This window comes from Manihot esculenta, chromosome 1 (genome assembly GCF_001659605.2).
Source record: "Manihot esculenta cultivar AM560-2 chromosome 1, M.esculenta_v8, whole genome shotgun sequence".
NCBI classification, from domain to species: Eukaryota; Viridiplantae; Streptophyta; class Magnoliopsida; order Malpighiales; family Euphorbiaceae; genus Manihot; species Manihot esculenta.
In genome coordinates, this window is record NC_035161.2 from 7,433,211 (window position 1) to 7,451,899 (window position 18,689).

The 18,689-nt window shown below is 38.2% G+C and overlaps 3 protein-coding genes across 3 annotated transcripts; all 3 read right to left on the reverse strand.

The window, feature by feature from the left end:
- Nucleotides 1–3,207: 3,207 nt before the first annotated feature.
- LOC122724950 (receptor-like protein EIX2) lies at nucleotides 3,208–4,348 on the reverse strand. The gene is made up of 2 exons (XM_043961437.1): nucleotides 3,289–4,348; nucleotides 3,208–3,221 (listed from the first exon to the last, which is right to left on the reverse strand). The coding sequence occupies exons 1-2, from the start codon at nucleotides 4,346–4,348 to the stop codon at nucleotides 3,208–3,210; spliced, it is 1,074 nt and encodes a 357-aa protein (XP_043817372.1).
- Nucleotides 4,349–9,550: 5,202 nt separating this feature from the next.
- Nucleotides 9,551–10,693, reverse strand: LOC122725074 (receptor-like protein 30). Its single transcript, XM_043961714.1, has one exon. It carries the CDS (start codon nucleotides 10,691–10,693, stop codon nucleotides 9,551–9,553), a length of 1,143 nt encoding a protein of 380 aa, XP_043817649.1.
- A 5,018-nt stretch (nucleotides 10,694–15,711) lies between these two features.
- LOC110623150 (receptor-like protein EIX2) lies at nucleotides 15,712–18,467 on the reverse strand. Its single transcript, XM_043962043.1, has 3 exons — nucleotides 16,530–18,467; nucleotides 16,232–16,458; nucleotides 15,712–16,114 (listed from the first exon to the last, which is right to left on the reverse strand). Exons 1-3 carry the CDS (start codon nucleotides 18,465–18,467, stop codon nucleotides 15,712–15,714), a joined length of 2,568 nt encoding a protein of 855 aa, XP_043817978.1.
- Between the last annotated feature and the right edge of the window lie 222 nt (nucleotides 18,468–18,689).

Sequence of the window (18,689 nt, forward strand, 5' to 3'; positions counted from 1 at the left end):
TTGTTTGTGTTGTGATGCATTTCATGAAGCATATAATTATAAAATTGTTTTACTGTTCTGCTCACTAGGCTTTAGTAGCTCACCCCTTTCCCCTAACCCCTAGGTTTGCAGGATCACAGGTAGCACAGGAAGTCAGCAAGGGTAATGGTTATGTTTATATAATAGATTAGTAGTGGACATGTAATGTAAGGTAATGTATTAAGGATTAGTATTGTGCTTGGCCCTAATGTCAGTTGTAATCCCTTTGTACATGATCTTTATATAAAATGTTTTATGTAATGATATATGTTGATCCAAGCTTGATGTATGAGATGTTGACCCTACAGAGCATTTTCGAGGGCTCTAGTATGGGGTTTTATGATTATAGGATATGATGTATGTTCAGGTCAAGCTTGGTAAATGAAAAGTTTAAAATTTTTATGAAAATGTATGATCATGTATGGGATTCTAGCAGGTACTCAGGATGCATGGTTGGATTGCTACGGGTTCTGGCGACCTTAAGTCGATCTGAATCCTAGCGCCGGTAGCGGTATGGTTTCCAGGTCGTTACATAGCTGGTCTTCCTCTCAGTCGGGACCCCTACAATGAACTGGCTAATGAATATGTTGGCTAGGTCCGCAAAGCTCTTAATGCTCCCTGCCTCTAGGCTATTGAACTACGCCCTAACTGGTCCTGTGAGGGTCGTGGGAAATACTTTACACATCAGAGCGTCTGAGAGAGTTTGGAGCTCCATGAACGTCTTATAGTTCAAGATGTGTTCTCGGGGGTTTCCTGCACCGTCATAAGCTGCCATCGGTGATATCATAAACGTCTTCAGGATGGTCTTCTGCTGGATCCATCTTGAAAACGGTGAGGATGTGGGTAAGAGGGCCTGGCTGCTATCTTTTGCCCCCAGTTTGGCCAGGAGTTGCTCCTTCATTCTCTGCAACTTTCGGTCTATATTTGTCTCTTCTTGCCTTAGCCTTTTCTCCAGGCGGCATCCCCCCTTCTCACTCTTTGCTCTCTATTCTCCCTGTTAGCCAGACAGAGTAGCTCTCTGTCTCATCATTCTCGATGAACTCTCTCATCCTCTTGCCCCTAGCTCTGACTGCAGGCTCATCTTCCCTAGCGGCCCCTCCACTTCTTTCTCCTGTTCTCCAGCTACTCTGCTGGGGATCTAGTAGTTGAAGATGGGTTGGGGTTCTGTGGTGTTAAAGCCTTCAGCTACAGGGGTTACGTCCAATGGGGTATTAAGGCCCTTCTATTGTAGCATCTGCCCCAGCCAATGGGCAGTGTTCTGTAACTGAAGAGCCATAGCTTGTAGCTCTTGGTCAGACAAGTTGGTTTTGGGTACGTTCCCTGCCGAGTTCAGCGATATGTTAAATGGTACAGGTGGTTGGTTTGATAGGGTTGTGGGACTGGAAAAAGAAAATTGTTGACCTTCTTGAGCAGAACTCAGGTCGTTTGGAGTGTTGCTAGTGTGGTTTTCATTGTGATTTGCCATATGGATCTCAATGGGTGTTTATGGAAATGGAAACTCCAGTGATGGAAAGATCTCTTTCGTTTCCTAATAGACAGTGCTAATTGATGTTCTAATATCTAGAAAATAGGGTTTACAGGTGTGAGTGTAAGCTTAGTCTGGAAAGATCATGTCTCCCCCCTTTATCCCTTTTTTTCTTGTTCTCTAGTGACGCATAACCGCTACCTTATTACAGTGCCATCTGTCCCTGTCATTCAAACCGGTACGTATGGACGTACCAGCGTACCCATCTCTTTTAAGTCGACATTTAATTCCCTTCCTGCACGCACGCTGATAGGGCTGCAAGGTAGCTAGGCCTGCTCTCTTACCTCCCATCACGTCATCGGGCTAGCCTCTTTCTCTAATAAATCCAAGCCTAGAGTCAGTCTAGTCTGCTTTAGTCACAGATTGGTTGGTGTGATGATAGGCGGCCTAATTAGCAGGGTCCACTGAACTTTGAATTTGTTTCCTTCTCCAGAGTTCAATCTCAGTCGACTGCCAGAAGTCCGGCGGTTATCACGGTGATTTATAATTATGTTAATAAAATATTTAGGAATTAAAAAATATAGCTTATTTTATAATTACCATATTAAAGACTTTCGAGAATAAAATGTATTTTATTTTTTGGACTTGTTAAAAACATTTTGGAGATTCTATAATCATTTGGATAATCTTATAATTAAATTATTTGAATTTTATCTTCTAAAATTAATAACTCTAAAAAATTTCTATATAATTAGAGTTTTGCTCATATTTATTAAGTTTAGTTTTAACCAATAAATAACATGAAATTGAACCAGATAAAGTAATAAATGATGTGATCCAATAGATCCACGAGTCGATGTGGTCTATCAATCAAATTGGTTCAAACCGATAACCTCATAAAATATTTTTAATTAATTTTATAAAATTATTTATTTTTAACATATAGCAAGTAATATTTCATAATAAATACTAAAGTTGTTTTACTAATTAAATATAGCTTTATTACAACTTAGAAAAAGCTCAAGGATATCAAATCCTGGAAACAATCACACAAAAACACATTCCCTTTAAAGAAAATCTTCCAGCCTTCCAAACTTCAAACCTTGAATGGAGGAGGGGCTTTATTTAAATTTAGCTTAACATCTGCTGCAGTCTCAAACAACCTTGAATCCTACATTAAACACTATCATCAACAATTAACATAGAAAGCATTATGATCATGTAATTGAAATTTCTGTCAAATTGCATCTCTAACAACATTAATAACGCATCCATGAATGATGAGTGATTAAATAGAAAGAACTAACCTTCTCATGCATTTCCTTCTAATTTGTTTCTGAGAAACTTTCTCTTCACTTGATTTGCCTTAATTGCAATTGTTACCCAAAGCTTGTTGTAGACTCTGTCAACTAACCCAAACCAAGCACACCTCCATGAGTCGTTGAAGTACAAGATGCTACAAACTCCAACAAATCCAGCCGCAAATCCCATTCCCATACCACTGTAGAACCAAACCATTTCAGAGTCATCTTTCCTCGTAGTGCCACCTTTTTCATGACCTTTAGGCAATTCATCTGCATCATCTGAACAGTTATTCAATGGAGGTCCACAAAGTCCATCGTTGCCGATGTAGATGGATTTGTCATCCAAAGTCTGAAGTTGGTTTCCCTTTGGAATTCGTCCAGATAAGTGATTGAATGTCAAATTCAAGTGACTTAAAAAGTTCAAATCAGAAATGCTGAATGGAATAGAGCCAGAAAGTTCATTTTCAGACAAGTCAAGTGATTCTAGTAAGCTTAACTTGCCAATGTTCCAAGGGATATGTCCATCCAATTTGTTCGTAGATAGATTCAGGTTCTGTAGACCTGAAAGATTCATCAACTCCTGGGGAATTTCTCCAACAAAGTTATTTCCTGAAAGGTCAATGGAATACAGAAATCGAAGTGTGCTAGTATATTCAAGCTCTATTCCTTTGACATAAACCTGCACATTCTCACCATAGCCTCTTACAAAACCCACATAGGGTACAGCATTAGAGTAATATTCCCAATGCCCCTTCTGCTCATGCATAGCAATTGCAGTGAAATTGCCAAAACAAGTAGGTATGGTTCCAGTCATCACGTTATTTGCCAAGTTCAATATGCGAAGAGAAGCAAGGTAGCAAAGCTGCAGAGGAATCTCACCTTCAAATTTATTGGAGTGAACACTCAGTACTTTCAGAGAAGATAGGCTCTCACCTATCCACCAAGGAATAAAACCATCAAAAGAATTCATGCTAAGATCAAGAGTCTCCAAGGATTCTAGATTCCTTAATGACATTGGGATCTTTCCTTGCAGAGTATTGTTTTCCAGATGCAGGGAAACAAGCGACTCTTGAGAACCCAAGGACATTGGAACATCACCACTCAGTATATTACTTGAAAAATCAATCACAGTTAAACTTGGCAAATTTCCCCAACATGAAGGTATTCTTCCTGATAGATGATTATTCGAAAGATCAAGAATTTGTAAAGATTCAATCCAGCATAAAGTAGCTGGAACGGTACCATTCAAGTAGTTGTTGGAGAGGGATAAGAGTCGCAGACTTGGCATCATTTCACTGAGATTCTGGGGAATCTGGCCGTGGAGCAAGTTGTTGGAGATATCCAATATGGTTGCATCAAAATGAGAACAGGTTAAAAAACCATCAAACTGGTTAGATTTCAACACTATGATCCTATATTCGTTAGCATCAGTTGTGTTCAGTTTTCTGAAAGTTGGCAAGGTCCCAAACAACTGATTATAAGATAAATCCAATCCTACAATATTGGAAGAAATATTTTCAAACCAGTCAGGGATGTTACCTGAGATGCTTGCATTAGACATTTGTAAAAATCTAATGCTCTTTTGTGTTTTGAGCCACTGTGGAAACGAAGGCCCTACTTCACAAGATGATAAACCAATCCAGTCAAGTTGAAAAGGAGGTATCCATTCGGGATCAATATCAAAAACTAAAGAATTCCCTGTTAGGTCCCAGTCAAAGCTAATAAAGAAAAGAAGAAAATAATTGGGAATAAAATTGGTTTGTAATTCATTGATGATTAATAACAGATACACAAAGCTATTTATAAGAATAAAACTTAAAACAACTAGCCCTATGCTCAAGCCACTAACAGCAATTACTCCCAAAAAAATAGCTAAGAATCAGCTAGTCAGTTGAAATACACAATCCTGACTTATTCCAACTTAAATAAAAGAATTATTCAAAAATAGAAATCAACGTTAAAAATACGCAGCAGCAGAGCAGAAGGCAATTCTAACAAGAAGTCAACTTAAATATTTCTTGGGCACTCTCTTAGTCCTTTGAGGTCTATCACTGCTCCCCTCATTCACAATAACCTTGTCCTCAAGGTTGGAAGTAGAAAATCTATCAAACAGATCCGCTGTATCCTCCCAAGTTGCATCTTCAACTGGCAAGGTCTTCCACTGAACAAGACTTTCCTCAACAAGTCTAGATCCTTGCTTAACCCACCTAGTGTCCAGTATTGCTTGTGGCTCCAAAAGAACATCACCATTATCATCAAAAAGAGGTAAAGTGGCTGCTACTGGCACATCGTCGCCAACCTTACCAATATGTTTTTTGAGCGCTGAAATATGGAAAACAGGATGGACCTTGGAACCTTCAGGTAATTGTAACCGATATGCGACGCTGCCAATTTTAGCTAATATTTGAAAAGGCCCATAGTAACGGCTGGCCAACTTTTGATAGGCTCTCCGGGCAACCGAATGTTGGCGGTACCGCTGCAATTTCAAATAAACCCAATCTCCCACCTGAAATTCAACATCCTTTCGTTTGGCATTAGCTCGCTGCCGCATTTGGTTAACTGAATGAGAAAGTGTGGCTTTAAGTTGCTGAAGAATCTCATCACGACTAGCCAAAACCTGATCTGCTTCATGGACAGGAGTTGTACCCGCATCATATCGTGGAATAGTTGGTGGAGGTCTGCCATAAAGTGCCAAGAAAGGGGACATTCCAATAGAAACATGGAAAGAAGAGTTATACCAGAATTCTGCCCAGGGAAGATAAAGACTCCACTTTCGTGGCTGGTGGGAAGTGAAACAACGGAGATATTGTTCAAGGCATCTGTTAACAACCTCCGATTGACCGTCCGTTTCTGGGTGGTAAGAAGAACTCATCTTAAGCTTGGTGCCGGATAACTTGAAGAATTCCTGCCAAAAATGACTAACAAAAATACGATCACGGTCACTAACAATTGACCTTGGCATCCCATGCAGCTTAACAACTCCTTCAACAAATTTTTCGGCAACTGTTTTGGCAGTAAAAGGATGTGTTAAAGCCAAAAAATGAGCATATTTGCTGAGACGATCAACCACCACCAAAATTGAGTTCTTGCCATTAGAATTTGGAAGGCCTTCGATGAAGTCCATTGTAATATCATCCCAAACTTGATGAGGGATTGATAAAGGCTGTAAAAGTCCGGCTGGAGTGGAAGTTGATGATTTATTTTTCTGGCAAACTGAACAAGCAGCAACATAATCTTGGACGGTCTTTGGCAAAGAAGGCCAATAAAATTGTGCAGCAATTCTTTTGCGTGTTCTCAAAACACCAGAGTGACCACCACTTGGGGAATCATGAAATTCCTGTAAAATCTGAATAATTAAATTAGAATCAGGAGGAATAACAACACGATTCTTGTAAAGAATCAGTCCAGCCCGCCATAAATATGGTTTGCCTGGATCATCGGCAGCCAATTTTCCAATTCGAACCATGTAAGGGTGTGTCTGAGCTGCTTCCCGTAAAGAATCCCATAAAGTGGTTTGAGGACTGAAAAGAGCATCAAGACTAGGACTCCCAGCAATCCTTGATAATGCATCAGCCGCAATATTTTCTCTTCCGGGCTTATATCTGATCTCGTAGTCATACCCAAGCAGCTTAGAAATCCATTTTTGTTGTTCTGGAGTAACAATCTGTTGTTCTAATAAGAACTTAAGGCTCTTCTTATCTGTTTGAATTAAGAACCGTCTGCCTAATAAGTATGGCCTCCACGTACGAATTGCGTGTACAATTGCAAACATCTCCTTAGCATAGGTAGACCAGGCCTGCTTAGAAACACCCAAGGATTTGCTCATAAAGGCAATGGGTTTATCCTGTTGAGTTAGGACAGCTCCAATTCCTTTATTCGAAGCATCTGTAGTTATAACAAAATCCTCATTAAAATTAGGCATAGCTAATGTTGGTGTAGAGGACATAGCATTCTTCAATTCTGTAAAAGATTGTTCTGCTTCATTCGACCAGGCAAATCTCCCCTTTTTAAGCAAATCAGTCAATGGCCGAGCAATCATGCCATAGTGGCGAACAAACTTCCTGTAATAGCCTGTAAGACCTAAAAAACCACGTAGATCAGAGACATTAGCAGGTTTAGGCCAATCAATCATTGCCCGAATTTTTCCTTGATCCACCGTTACCCCTTCATGAGAAACAATATGACCCAGATATTCAATTTGTTGCTGCCCAAATGCACATTTACTGAGTTTGATAAAAAACTTATGTTGCCGCAATATTTCAAAAGCGATTTTAACATGTTCAAGATGCATGGTCCAATTGGGGCTATAAATCAAAATATCATCAAAAAATACAAGCACAAATTTACGCAAATAAGAACGAAATATAGAATTCATGAGGGACTGAAAAGTGGAGGGAGCATTACATAATCCGAAGGGCATGACTAAGTATTCATAATGACCGTTATGGGTGCGGAAGGCTGTTTTATGAACATCATCGGAATGGACTCGTACCTGATGGAAACCCGCCCGAAGGTCAATTTTTGTAAAATAGGCAGCCCCATGGAGTTCATCCAACATATCATCAACTGTAGGAATTGGAAATCTGTCTTTGACAGTGACAGCATTTAAGGCCCTATAATCGGTACAAAACCGCCAAGAGCCGTCCTTTTTCTTAACAAGTAAAACGGGAGAAGAGAAAGGACTTGTGCTTGTTTGAATTAGCCCCAATTTTAACATGTCATGAACTTGTTTCTCAATCTCAGCTTTTTGAAAATATGCGTACCTGTATGGACGAACATTAACAGGATCCGTCCCTTCTTTTAGGATGATGCGATGATTAATTTCCCTTTCCGGAGGTAGCTCAGTTGGCAGTTGATATATGTCAGCATATTGATAGAGTAATTGCCGCATATCTGGATGGATTTCATCTGGTAGTGATTCCTGCTGAATTTGAAAGCAAAGTGCAAACATAGAATTTCCATGGCGTAATTCCTTTGACATCTCCTTGAAGGAATTTGGTTGAATAAATTGACTGTCAATCCCTTTAAGAAATCGGAGTCGACCATCCCATAAGAATTTCATGGTCAGATGCTTCCAATTGCAGTTCACATCCCCTAATTGTCGTAGCCATTGGATCCCTAACACCATATCCAACCCCATTAGAGGCAAAGAGTATAATGTAACAGAGAAAGATATACCTTGAACCTTGATTGGGACGTTATGAAATTTTCCATTGCACTGCAAGTAACCCCCATTGGCGACTTTCACCCTGCTCGGCCGGATTGGCGTTGCTGGAATTTTGAGGGATTCTGCCAGCTTCTCATTGATAAAATTGTGGGTGGAACCACTGTCAATAAGAACAATCAACTCCGCCGATCCGATTTTAACCAGAACTCGCATAGTCTGAGCATTGGACCACCCAGTTAGAGCATGAATGGAAATTTCAGGTTCATCTTCTTCATCCTCTTCCTCAGTGCCGCCATCTAACAAGAGTAATTGAGGTTTGGCGCACCTATGCCCAGGAGTAAATTTTGCATCGCAGTTAAAGCACAGCCCAGCAGACCTTCGTTTTTGCATCTCTTCCCATGAAAGGCGTTTTACAGGAGTGGAAGCCTTATCTTTCGTTGGAGATAGAGAGCTTGTGCGACTGAATTCTCGCACAGTCTTCTTTTGTCTCTGCAGTTGTTCATCTCGCATCCGAGCATAATTAATGGCTTCCTTTAGTGACTTAGGTTTAAACATCCTAATGCCATCAGAGATTTCTGTTTTTAGGCCGCCCATAAAAGTTCCCACAAGGGCTTTCTGAGTCCAACCCTTCACCTTGTTCCCCAGCCGTTCAAACTCGCGTTGATATTCCCTCAACGGTCCTGTTTGTTGTATTTTTGAAAGGGACTCGTCGAAATCCTCGCAGTCAGTGGGACCAAAGCGAGCCCATAATTCATCGACGAAAATATCCCATGAAACGAGCTTGCCTTCTTCCTTATATGAGCGTTGGAGCCATCTCCACCACTGATTAGCTTCACCTTGGAGGTGATAAGAAGCCAAATACACCCTTTCGGAAGGATCAGTTTGCTGGTAATCAAAGAACTGATCAACTTTGGTCATCCATTCCGTTGGGTCGTCTCCCGAGAATCTGGGAAATTCAATTTTGGCGAGTTTGGAGGCAAACAAAGGCCGTCCTCCCTCTTTTGAATTCTCCCTTTGAGGTCTGTCCTGGGTACGCTCACCAATGCTGCTAGATTCCTCTTTGTTGGAAAGAGACATATCTGAGAGTTTAGAAATAGCTGCCTCGATGTTTTGTAGTTTAGCGTTTAGCCCGTTATCCAAATTGCCAACAGAGGTGTTAAGTTGGCCAACAGTGCTTTGGAGCTGCTGAACCGTTGCCTCCAGGCTCTCAATTCGTTCTTTGTTAGACATAATAAAAGAAAAGAGAAGAAAGAAAAAATAGAAAAGAGAGGGATAGTTAGCTCTGATACCAATTGTTAGGTCCCAGTCAAAGCTAATAAAGAAAAGAAGAAAATAATTGGGAATAAAATTGGTTTGTAATTCATTGATGATTAATAACAGATACACAAAGCTATTTATAAGAATAAAACTTAAAACAACTAGCCCTATGCTCAAGCCACTAACAGCAATTACTCCCAAAAAAATAGCTAAGAATCAGCTAGTCAGTTGAAATACACAATCCTGACTTATTCCAACTTAAATAAAAGAATTATTCAAAAATAGAAATCAACGTTAAAAATACGCAGCAGCAGAGCAGAAGGCAATTCTAACAAGAAGTCAACTTAAATATTTCTTGGGCACTCTCTTAGTCCTTTGAGGTCTATCATTCCCATCCATACTCAACTCAATCAAGCTTCTCATGTTTAACAAGTGAAGTTCAGAAACCTCCCCATGCAATGAATTCTGTCTGAAACTTAGTCTTTCAAGGTTGTAAAGCTGTCCAATGGATACAGGGATTGAACCCCAGAAAGAGTTTTCAGAAAGATAAAGAACTTTCAGGCGTTTAAATTGTCCAAAATTATCTGGAATACTACCAGAAAAGGAATTGTTTAAAAGAGACAGATTCTCTAAACTGTTCTTGATGCAAGTGGATGAGTTGCCAAAAGTTCCAGAAATCTCACCGCTGAACTTGTTGTTACCCAAGTCTAGCTCAATCAAATTGCAAAGCCTGTTCAACGTGTTGGGCATGTTGCCTTCCAAAGAATTAACACCCACATTAACATAAGCAAGAGAATTAAGATTACTGATATCAGTTGAAAGAGACCCTCGGAAAGCACTAGAATACAGATCAAGATTTTGAAGTTTGGTAATATTATATAACCAGCTAGGGATTGTGGAATGGAAGTTGTTCCAATCAAGTCTGAGAACCTCAAGAGATGTAAAATTGACATGTGAAACATCACCAATGATGGAAAGCTCACAATTCCACAATTCTAATTCTAGTAAAGAAGGAAGCATGTTTATTGACTGCAACCAATTGTCACACTTGTCCAGGAGCACAAACGACAAGTTCAAGTATTTCAAAGAAGATGGAAAATGGAGGCTGTTGATTGCCAATGAAGGATTCAAACTGAGATCAAGATTCTGCAATTTTGAAAGATTTCCAAGATGAAGGGAAATGTTTCCCATGATGGACGCCTGAGAAAGAACGAGCTCAGACGCCCGAGAAAGAACGAGCTTAACTACATGACCGGTTATGTCATCGCAAGTGACTCCGTGCCATCTGCAGCAATCATCCCCCACCCATGAAGGCAACGAGTTTGAATTGTTGAGGAGGCTTGACTTGAACTTCACAAGAGCTTCTCTTTCAGTCTTGATACAGCTTCCATTGAAATTATCTCCATTGCAGATGGAGGAAACGCTTTGAAGCAGAATGAGCAAGGCAAGAATCTCAACAACATTGGCAGTTGATGTTCCCATAACTTCTCAATTCAAAAACAAACACTCTAGTTTTCAATAATGATATTATTAATTAATGTTCAATATAGTTTTTATTACATCAATTTATAAAAAAATATATTCAAATATTTAGAAATTAGTTTTCATTAATTTAATATTAATTTTTTTTATATAAAATGATCTTTTTATAAGGGTAATTACCATTTTTTATAATATCAAATATATAATTTTCATCTTATAGATGTCTGTAGACTTAGAAATTCATGCCTTAGGTACAAAAATTCCAATTAAAGCACTAATTAGTTCAACTTTCACAGGATTTCAACCTCATGACATTGACTCTACCAAACAAGGACTAATAAACATCTCTAGAAATGGCAGAATTAATAATATTTTAAAATAAAATAAATAAACTCCCTTCAATAATTTTTTTGAGGTTGGATTTGATTTCTAATAGTTTTATTTAAAACTGTTTAATTAGAGTTAATGTTTATACCATAAAAATAATCTTCAAATAAAATTTGAAGTTATACGAATTGTCTTAATTTTTTATAAATTATATACTCAATCTTTCAATTTTATATTAATTATAGTAATATGCTATCAAATCAAATTGTCACCATGGTCGTAAACTTTCCTAGCAATTTCTGTACTGTGAATGTCCATAGAAAAAAATTCACTTGAATTGCCTTGTTGGAAAATATATTTATTGTTGGAGAGTAGCTTGGTGTGAGTTTTTTGACTAAAAATAAAAATAAGCTCATCTCTTTAGACTTGGAATTTTGAGTCATCCAGTGCCTTTGGTACCAAATTTCCAATTGAAGCATAGATTATTAATTCAATTGCTGCCAATTTTGTTGAAACGATATTATCAGAATTTAACTTTTTTTCTTTCATTTGTGATTTTTTTTTATTTTTAATTAATTTATAAATTTTTTAAACTCAAAAAATCAAATAAAATAATAACTGAAAAAATTATTTCCGATTAATAAATAACATATAAGTACGCTCAGAAATTAAAACAGATAAAATATCACTAGAAAAAATAAATCACTTGGTGTAACTAGCATAATATATAACTACTTTAGATAGCATATGAGCAACCACATTAACTTATTATCGAATCCAAAGTAAAATTCAATGAATACAAGGAATTTTATTTTAAAATCAACTTTTTACACGTTAAGTTGTTTAAATCAAAAAAGGGTCTCTCTTAAAGCAATAGCCTCTGCTCGTTAAGTTGTTTAAATTTGAAAAGGGTCTCTCTTAAAGCAATAGCCTCTACTCTTAAAGCAATAGCCTTTGATGAATTAGGAGCGAGTAAATCCTAAAAAATTTCTAAAACTCTAATGCAAAAGTTTATCCGATCATTTTAGACAACAACAGTATAAAATGTACACTATTCTTAGAGTGTGTAGGGTTGCATCTAATTACATTATGCTGTACTAATTGCAGTAGAACTCCAACCATGAATACATAATACAATCACATAAAATTAAAATAAATAAACAAGGATAATTGAGATCTCTTTTAAAAAATTACATAAAAATTATAGCTTTAATCAAATTATTTAAAGTTTCTTCTCTAGTTTTCATGGTACAAAATTTCAATTACTGAATTAAATTGATCTATTGTGGATTAATAAATAAACTTGAGTATATAAGATTGAAATTCAACGAATGCCTTTGGTAGCAAAATCCCAATTAAAGCATAATTCAATTTCTGTCTAATTTCCTGAAATAGAAAAAGCCTATTCTATAGTAAATTTGAAGGTAATATGCTATCATGCTTAAATTGCAGATATATCACAAACTTTAATTATTAAAAAATTCTTTAAATTCAATTCATTTTCTTCAAATTGCAAAATGTATAATTTTTTTTATAAAAAAAAAAGTACAATTTGAAAAAAAAAATTGAGATTCTATAAACATTTTGATAAGCTTGAACTAAATTATTTAATCTCATATTTTAAAATTGTTTCAATATTTATTAAAATGTCAAAATTTAGAAATAATTATGATTTTTCTAAAATAATTAATATTAAGTAAATGTATTTGATAAATATATATGCTTTCACTTTGTATAAAAATAATTTATTATAAGTGTAACGACCCGAAAACCGGACCGCTACCGACGCTAGGATCCAGATCAGCTTAAGGCCGCCTGGACCCGTAGCAAGCCTGACATACAACCTGTAAACCTGTTTAATCCTATACATGATCAGCATATGCATAAAAATTTTAAACTTTTCTCATTCCATTCACCAAACTCAACCTGTGCATGCACATCTTATAACCATAATCATCAACCTCACATTGGAGTCCTCAACAATGCTCCAATGGGGTAACATACATACATTAAGTTTGGTTGAACATAAACATCATAAAACATTTTATAGATCATGTATAAAAGGGATAACCAAACATTCTATGGTCAAGCACATTTCTAATCCTCAACATCAATATTACATAACATGACTATTCTTAATCTTACATTATTTTACAATTTTATCATGTCCACATCTAACTATTACAAAACACTTGACTTTACACTTCTTGACTTCCTGGTCTAGCCCGTACTTGCAAACCTGGGGGATATAGGGAAAGGGGTGAGCTATTAGAGCCCAGTGAGCAGAATAATAAAACATTTATATCATATATTAAAATCTCATACTTTCATGGAATGCAACACATCACAAACAAATCACATCAAGGATGGTGTTGTCACCAATAGTCCTCTACATTCCAAAGTGCCGGGACGTAGAATGGGTCAACCGGTCTTTCTCTTAAACATAGCATATCATAACATTCCAATGTGCCGAGACGTAGAATGGGTCAACCGGTCTTTCTCTTACATAGTGCCGGGACGTAGAATGGGTCAACCGGACTTCCATACCATACCATACCGTATCATATCACATCACATCATATCGAGGACTAAGGATCACCCAACATCCATCCACATCAACATAAACTTATGCAATGCAGCATATTCGTGAATTCTAATGCAAAACAACCTAGGATATCATATGGCATTCATGATGCATGAACATGCTCAAAGATTTATAATTTATTTGCGTTAAAACATAAAGGTTTATTCTACTCACTTCTGGCTAGCTCTGACTATGAACTGAAGCAGCTGACTCACTGCTGGGGTCCTCGGGTCCGAACCTACACAGGTGGACTCAAATCAGGGACCAAACATACTAGAACATGACTCTAGAATACCCCCCCAAAACCCCCTAAAACACCTCAAAACATCCATAGAAAACATGCAAAGGAAGGCTGAACATGGCACTTTCGGCGGCAGGTTCGGCGGTCGAAAGTCCCTCCAGAGCCGAAAGCCAGGCAGGTTCAGCGGCACCTTCGACGGCCGAAAGTGCCTTCCAGAGACGAAAGTCTCTTTTCGGGGGTAGGTTTCGGCAGCCGAAAGGCTGACCTCCCAGGCAGGTTCGGCGGCCGAAAGTCCTTTCGGCTGCCGAACCTGAGTTTCTCCAAAGTGGCAGAAACTCGGCTCCTATGCACATTTGCCTCCCAAAACCTTCCAATCATGCATACAACTCAACCAAAACAAACATAAATACATACATAAGCTCCTAGGGGCTTCAAACTATCCTAAATCCCAACTACAACACATCCAACAACCCACATTGTTCATAAACCAACATAAACCCAAAAACATAACAATAACCTAAACATGCATTTCTACCCCATAGATCAACTTAAAACTTGTTTAAAACATAAAAGGAGTTCAAGATCGACCCTTACCTCTTGAAGATTGAGAGGGGAGGCGACCTAAACTTGGAGAACGGAGGGAGAGAGCTCCTTAGTCTTCCAAGCTTCAAAACTTGCTTTATGCTAAAAAATCTTCAAAACAAAGTTGCAAACTCATAAAAATAATGAAGAATGGAAGGAAGAAACTCAAAATCGGTGAGGAACGGCGGAGAGCTCACCTTGGCCGAAAATGGGGAGAAAAGCTCGCCCGTTTTCGGCTAAGGGACCCCTTTATAGGTGGCTGGCCAGGCCACATTCAGGGGCCGAACGTGCCTCCATATACATGCCATGTTCGGCGGCCGAACATAAGGTTCGGCGGCCGAACCTGGACTTTCCTCACTTATGCCTTCGGGGGCCTAAAGCACTTCCGAAGCGCATGCATGTTCGGCGACCGAACTTGAGTTTCAGCGGCTGAACCTGAGTTTTCCTCCAATGCTATTTTCATGCAAAAACTCATTTTCTTTCTTGTTTAAAAACATAAAATACATTAAAACATTTTATAAAAACATGGTTTTACCCTTCTAGAGGTCTCCGACACCCGAGATTCCACCGGACGGTAGGAATTCCGATACCGGAGTCTAGCCGGGTATTACATTATCCCTCCTTTAAGAACATTCGTCCCCGAATGTTCCTCAACTAGCACATGCAAGGCATATTACACATCATACACACAAACACATGGAACACATAAGAAACTAACCTTAGAAAAGATAAGGGTATTGCTGGAGCATGGACTCCCGTGTCTCCCAGGTGCATTCTTCCATATGGTGGTGGTTCCAAAGGACTTTCACCATCGGGATTTCTTTGTTCCTCAACTTCCTGATCTGGATTTCTATGATCCGTACTGGCTGCTCAACATAGGTGAGATTTTCTTGGATCTCCACATCAGGCTCACTAAGAACCTTGCTCGGATCTGACACGAACTTCCTCAACATGGAAACATGGAAAACCGGATGGATTCTTTCCATTGAAGCAGGTAAATCCAGCTTGTACGACACATTCCCAATCTTTTGCAAGATTTCAAAGGGTCCGATGTATCGTGGGGCTAGCTTACCCTTCTTTCCAAAACGAACCACTCCTTTCATAGGAGACACTTTAAGCAATACCAGATCTCCCTCTAAAACGAACCACTCCTTTCCAAAAATTCCCAATTAACATAGAAAGCATTATGATCATGTAATTGAAATTTCTGTCAATTTGCATCTCTAACAACATTAATAAAGCATCCATGAATTATGAGTGATTAAATAGAAAGAACTAACCTTCTCATGCATTTCCTTCTAATTTGTTTCTGAGAAACTTTCTCTTCACTTGATTTGCCTTGATTGCAATTGTTACCCAAAGCTTGTTGTAGACTCTGTCAACTAACCCAAACCAAGCACACCTCCATGAGTCGTTGAAGTACAAGATGCTACAAACTCCAACAAATCCAGCCGCAAATCCCATTCCCATACCACTGTAGAACCAAACCATTTCAGAGTCATTTTTCCTCTTAGTGCCACCTTTTTCATGACCTTTAGGCAATTCATCTGCATCATCTGAACAGTTATTCAATGGAGGTCCACAAAGTCCATCGTTGCCGATGTAGATGGATTTGTCATCCAAAGTCTGAAGTTGGTTTCCCTTTGGAATTCGTCCAGATAAGTGATTGAATGACAAATTCAAGTGACTTCAAAAGTTCAAATCAGAAATGCTGAATGGAATAGAGCCAGAAAGTTCATTTTCAGACAAGTCAAGTGATTCTAGTGAGCTTAACTTGCCAATGTTCCAAGGGATATGTCCATACAATTTGTTTGTAGATAGATTCAGGATCTGTAGACCTGAAAGATTCATCAACTCCTGGGGAATTTCTCCAACAAAGTTATTTCCTGAAAGGTCAATGGAATACATAAATCGAAGTGTTCTAGTATATTCAAGCTCTATTCCTTTGACATAAACCTGCACATTCTCACCATAGCTAGCTGTTACAAAACCCAAGGGTTGATCTTCAGTGTAATAGTCCCAATGCCCTTTCTGCTCATGCATAGCAATTGCAGTAAAATTGCCAAAACAATTAGGTATGGTTCCAGTGAAATGTTATTTGCCAAGTTCAATATGCGAAGAGAAGCAAGGTAGCAAAGCTGCAGAGGAATCTCACCTTCAAATTTATTAGAGTGAATACTCAGTACTTTCAGAGAAGATAGGCTCTCACCTATCCATGAAGGAATAAAACCATCAAAAGCATTCATGCTAAGATCAAGAGTCTCCAAGGATTCTAGATTCCTTAATGACATTGGGATCTTTCCTTGCAGAGTATTGTTTTGCAGATGCAGGGAAACAAGCGACTCTTGAGAACCGAAGGACATTGGAACATCACCACTCAGCATATTACTTGAAAAATCAATCACAGTTAAACTTGGCAAATTTCCCCAACATGAAGGTATTCTTCCTGATAGATGATTATTCGAAAGATCAAGAATTTGTAAAGATCCACTCCTGCATAAAGTAGCTGGAACGGTACCATTCAAGTAGTTGTTGGAGAGGGATAAGAGTTGCAGACTTGGCATCATTTCACTGAGATTCTGGGGAATATGGCCGAGGAGCAAGTTGTTGGAGATATCCAATATGGTTGCATCAAAATGAGAACAGGTTAAAAAACCATCAAACTGGTTAGATTTCAACAGTATGATCCTATATTCGTTACCATAAGTTGTGTTCTGTTTTCTGAAAGTTGGCAAGGTCCCAAACAACTGATTATAAGATAAATCCAATCCTACAATATTGGAAGAAATATTTTCAAACCAGTCAGGGATGTTACCTGAGATGCTTGCATTAGACATTTGTAAAAATCTAATGCTCTTTTGTGTTTTGAGCCACTGTGGAAACGAAGGCCCTACTTCACAAGATGATAAACCAATCCGGTCAAGTTGAAAAGGAGGTATCCATTCGGGATCTATATCAAAAACTAAAGAATTCCCATCCATACTCAACGCAATCAAGCTTCTGAGGTTTAACAAGTGAAGTTCAGAAACCTCCCCCTGCAATGAATTCTGACTGAAACCTAGTCTTTCAAGGTTGTAAAGCTGTCCAATGGATACAGGGATTGAACCCCAGAAAGAGTTTTCAGAAAGATAAAGAACTTTCAGGCGTTTAAATTGTCCCAAATTATCTGGAATACTACCAGAAAAGGAATTGTTTGAAAGAATCAGATTTTCTAAACTATTCTTGATGCAACCGGATGAGTTGCCAAAAGTTCCGGAAATCTCACCGCCGAACTTGTTGTAACCCAAGTGTAGCTCAATCAAATTGCAAAGCCCGTTCAACGTGTTGGGTATGTTGCCTTCCAAAGAATTAAAACCCGCACTAAGGGAAGCAAGAGACTTAAGATTACTGATATCAGTTGAAAGAGAACCTCGGAAAGCACCAGAATACAGATCAAGACGTCGAAGGTTGGTGATATTATATAACCAGCTTGGGATTGTGGAATGGAAGTTGTTCAATCCAAGGTCGAGAACCTCAAGAGATGTAAAATTGACATGTGAAACATCACCAATGATGGAAAGCTCACAATTCCTCAATTCTAATTCTAGTAAAGAAGGAAGCATGTTTATTGACTGCAACCAATTGTCACACTTGTCCAGGACCACGTACGACAAGTACAAGTATTTCAAAGAAGATGGAAAATGGAGGCTGTGGATTGCCAATGAACGATTCAAACTGAGATCAAGATAGTGCAAGTTTGAAAGATTTCCAAGATGAAGGGAAATGTTTCCCATGATGGACGCCCGAGAAAGAACGAGCTTAACTACATGACCGTTTATGTCATCGCAAGTGACTCCGTCCCATCTGCAGCAGTCATCTCCCACCCATGAAGGCAACGAGTTTGAATTGTTGAGGAGGCTTGACTTGAACTTCACAAGAGCTTCTCTTTCAGTCTTGATACAGCTTCCATTGAAATTATCTCCATTGCAGAAGGAGGAAACGCTTTGAAGTAGAATGAGCAAGGCAAGAATCTCAACAACATTGGCAGTTGATGTTCCCATAACTTCTCAATTCAAAAACAAACACTCTAGCAGATTTTAGAAATTAAATCTATAATATTTATATGCTTATTTTGTAACTAATTTACAAATTTTAACATATTTAAACATATTAGCACATTTTTATAAATAATAAAATAATTAATCAATAATGATATTATTAATTAATGTTCAATATAGTTTTTATTATATCAATTTATAAAAAAAATATATTCATATATTTTA

Excerpts from the sequence above, each read along its gene's own strand:
- LOC110623150 (XM_043962043.1), bottom strand. The coding sequence starts at position 18,467 with ATGGGAACATCAACTGCCAATGTTGTTGAGATTCTTGCCTTGCTCATT. Across the intron at positions 16,459-16,529 it reads CTCTTCGCATATTGAACTTG|AAAGGGCATTGGGACTATTA; the intron begins GCAAATAACATT and ends ATGCATGAGCAG. Across the intron at positions 16,115-16,231 it reads AATCTATCTACAAACAAATT|TCACTTGAATTTGTCATTCA; the intron begins GTATGGACATAT and ends GAACTTTTGAAG.
- LOC122724950 (XM_043961437.1), bottom strand. The coding sequence starts at position 4,348 with ATGTCTAATGCAAGCATCTCAGGTAACATCCCTGACTGGTTTGAAAAT.
- LOC122725074 (XM_043961714.1), bottom strand. The coding sequence starts at position 10,693 with ATGGGAACATCAACTGCCAATGTTGTTGAGATTCTTGCCTTGCTCATT.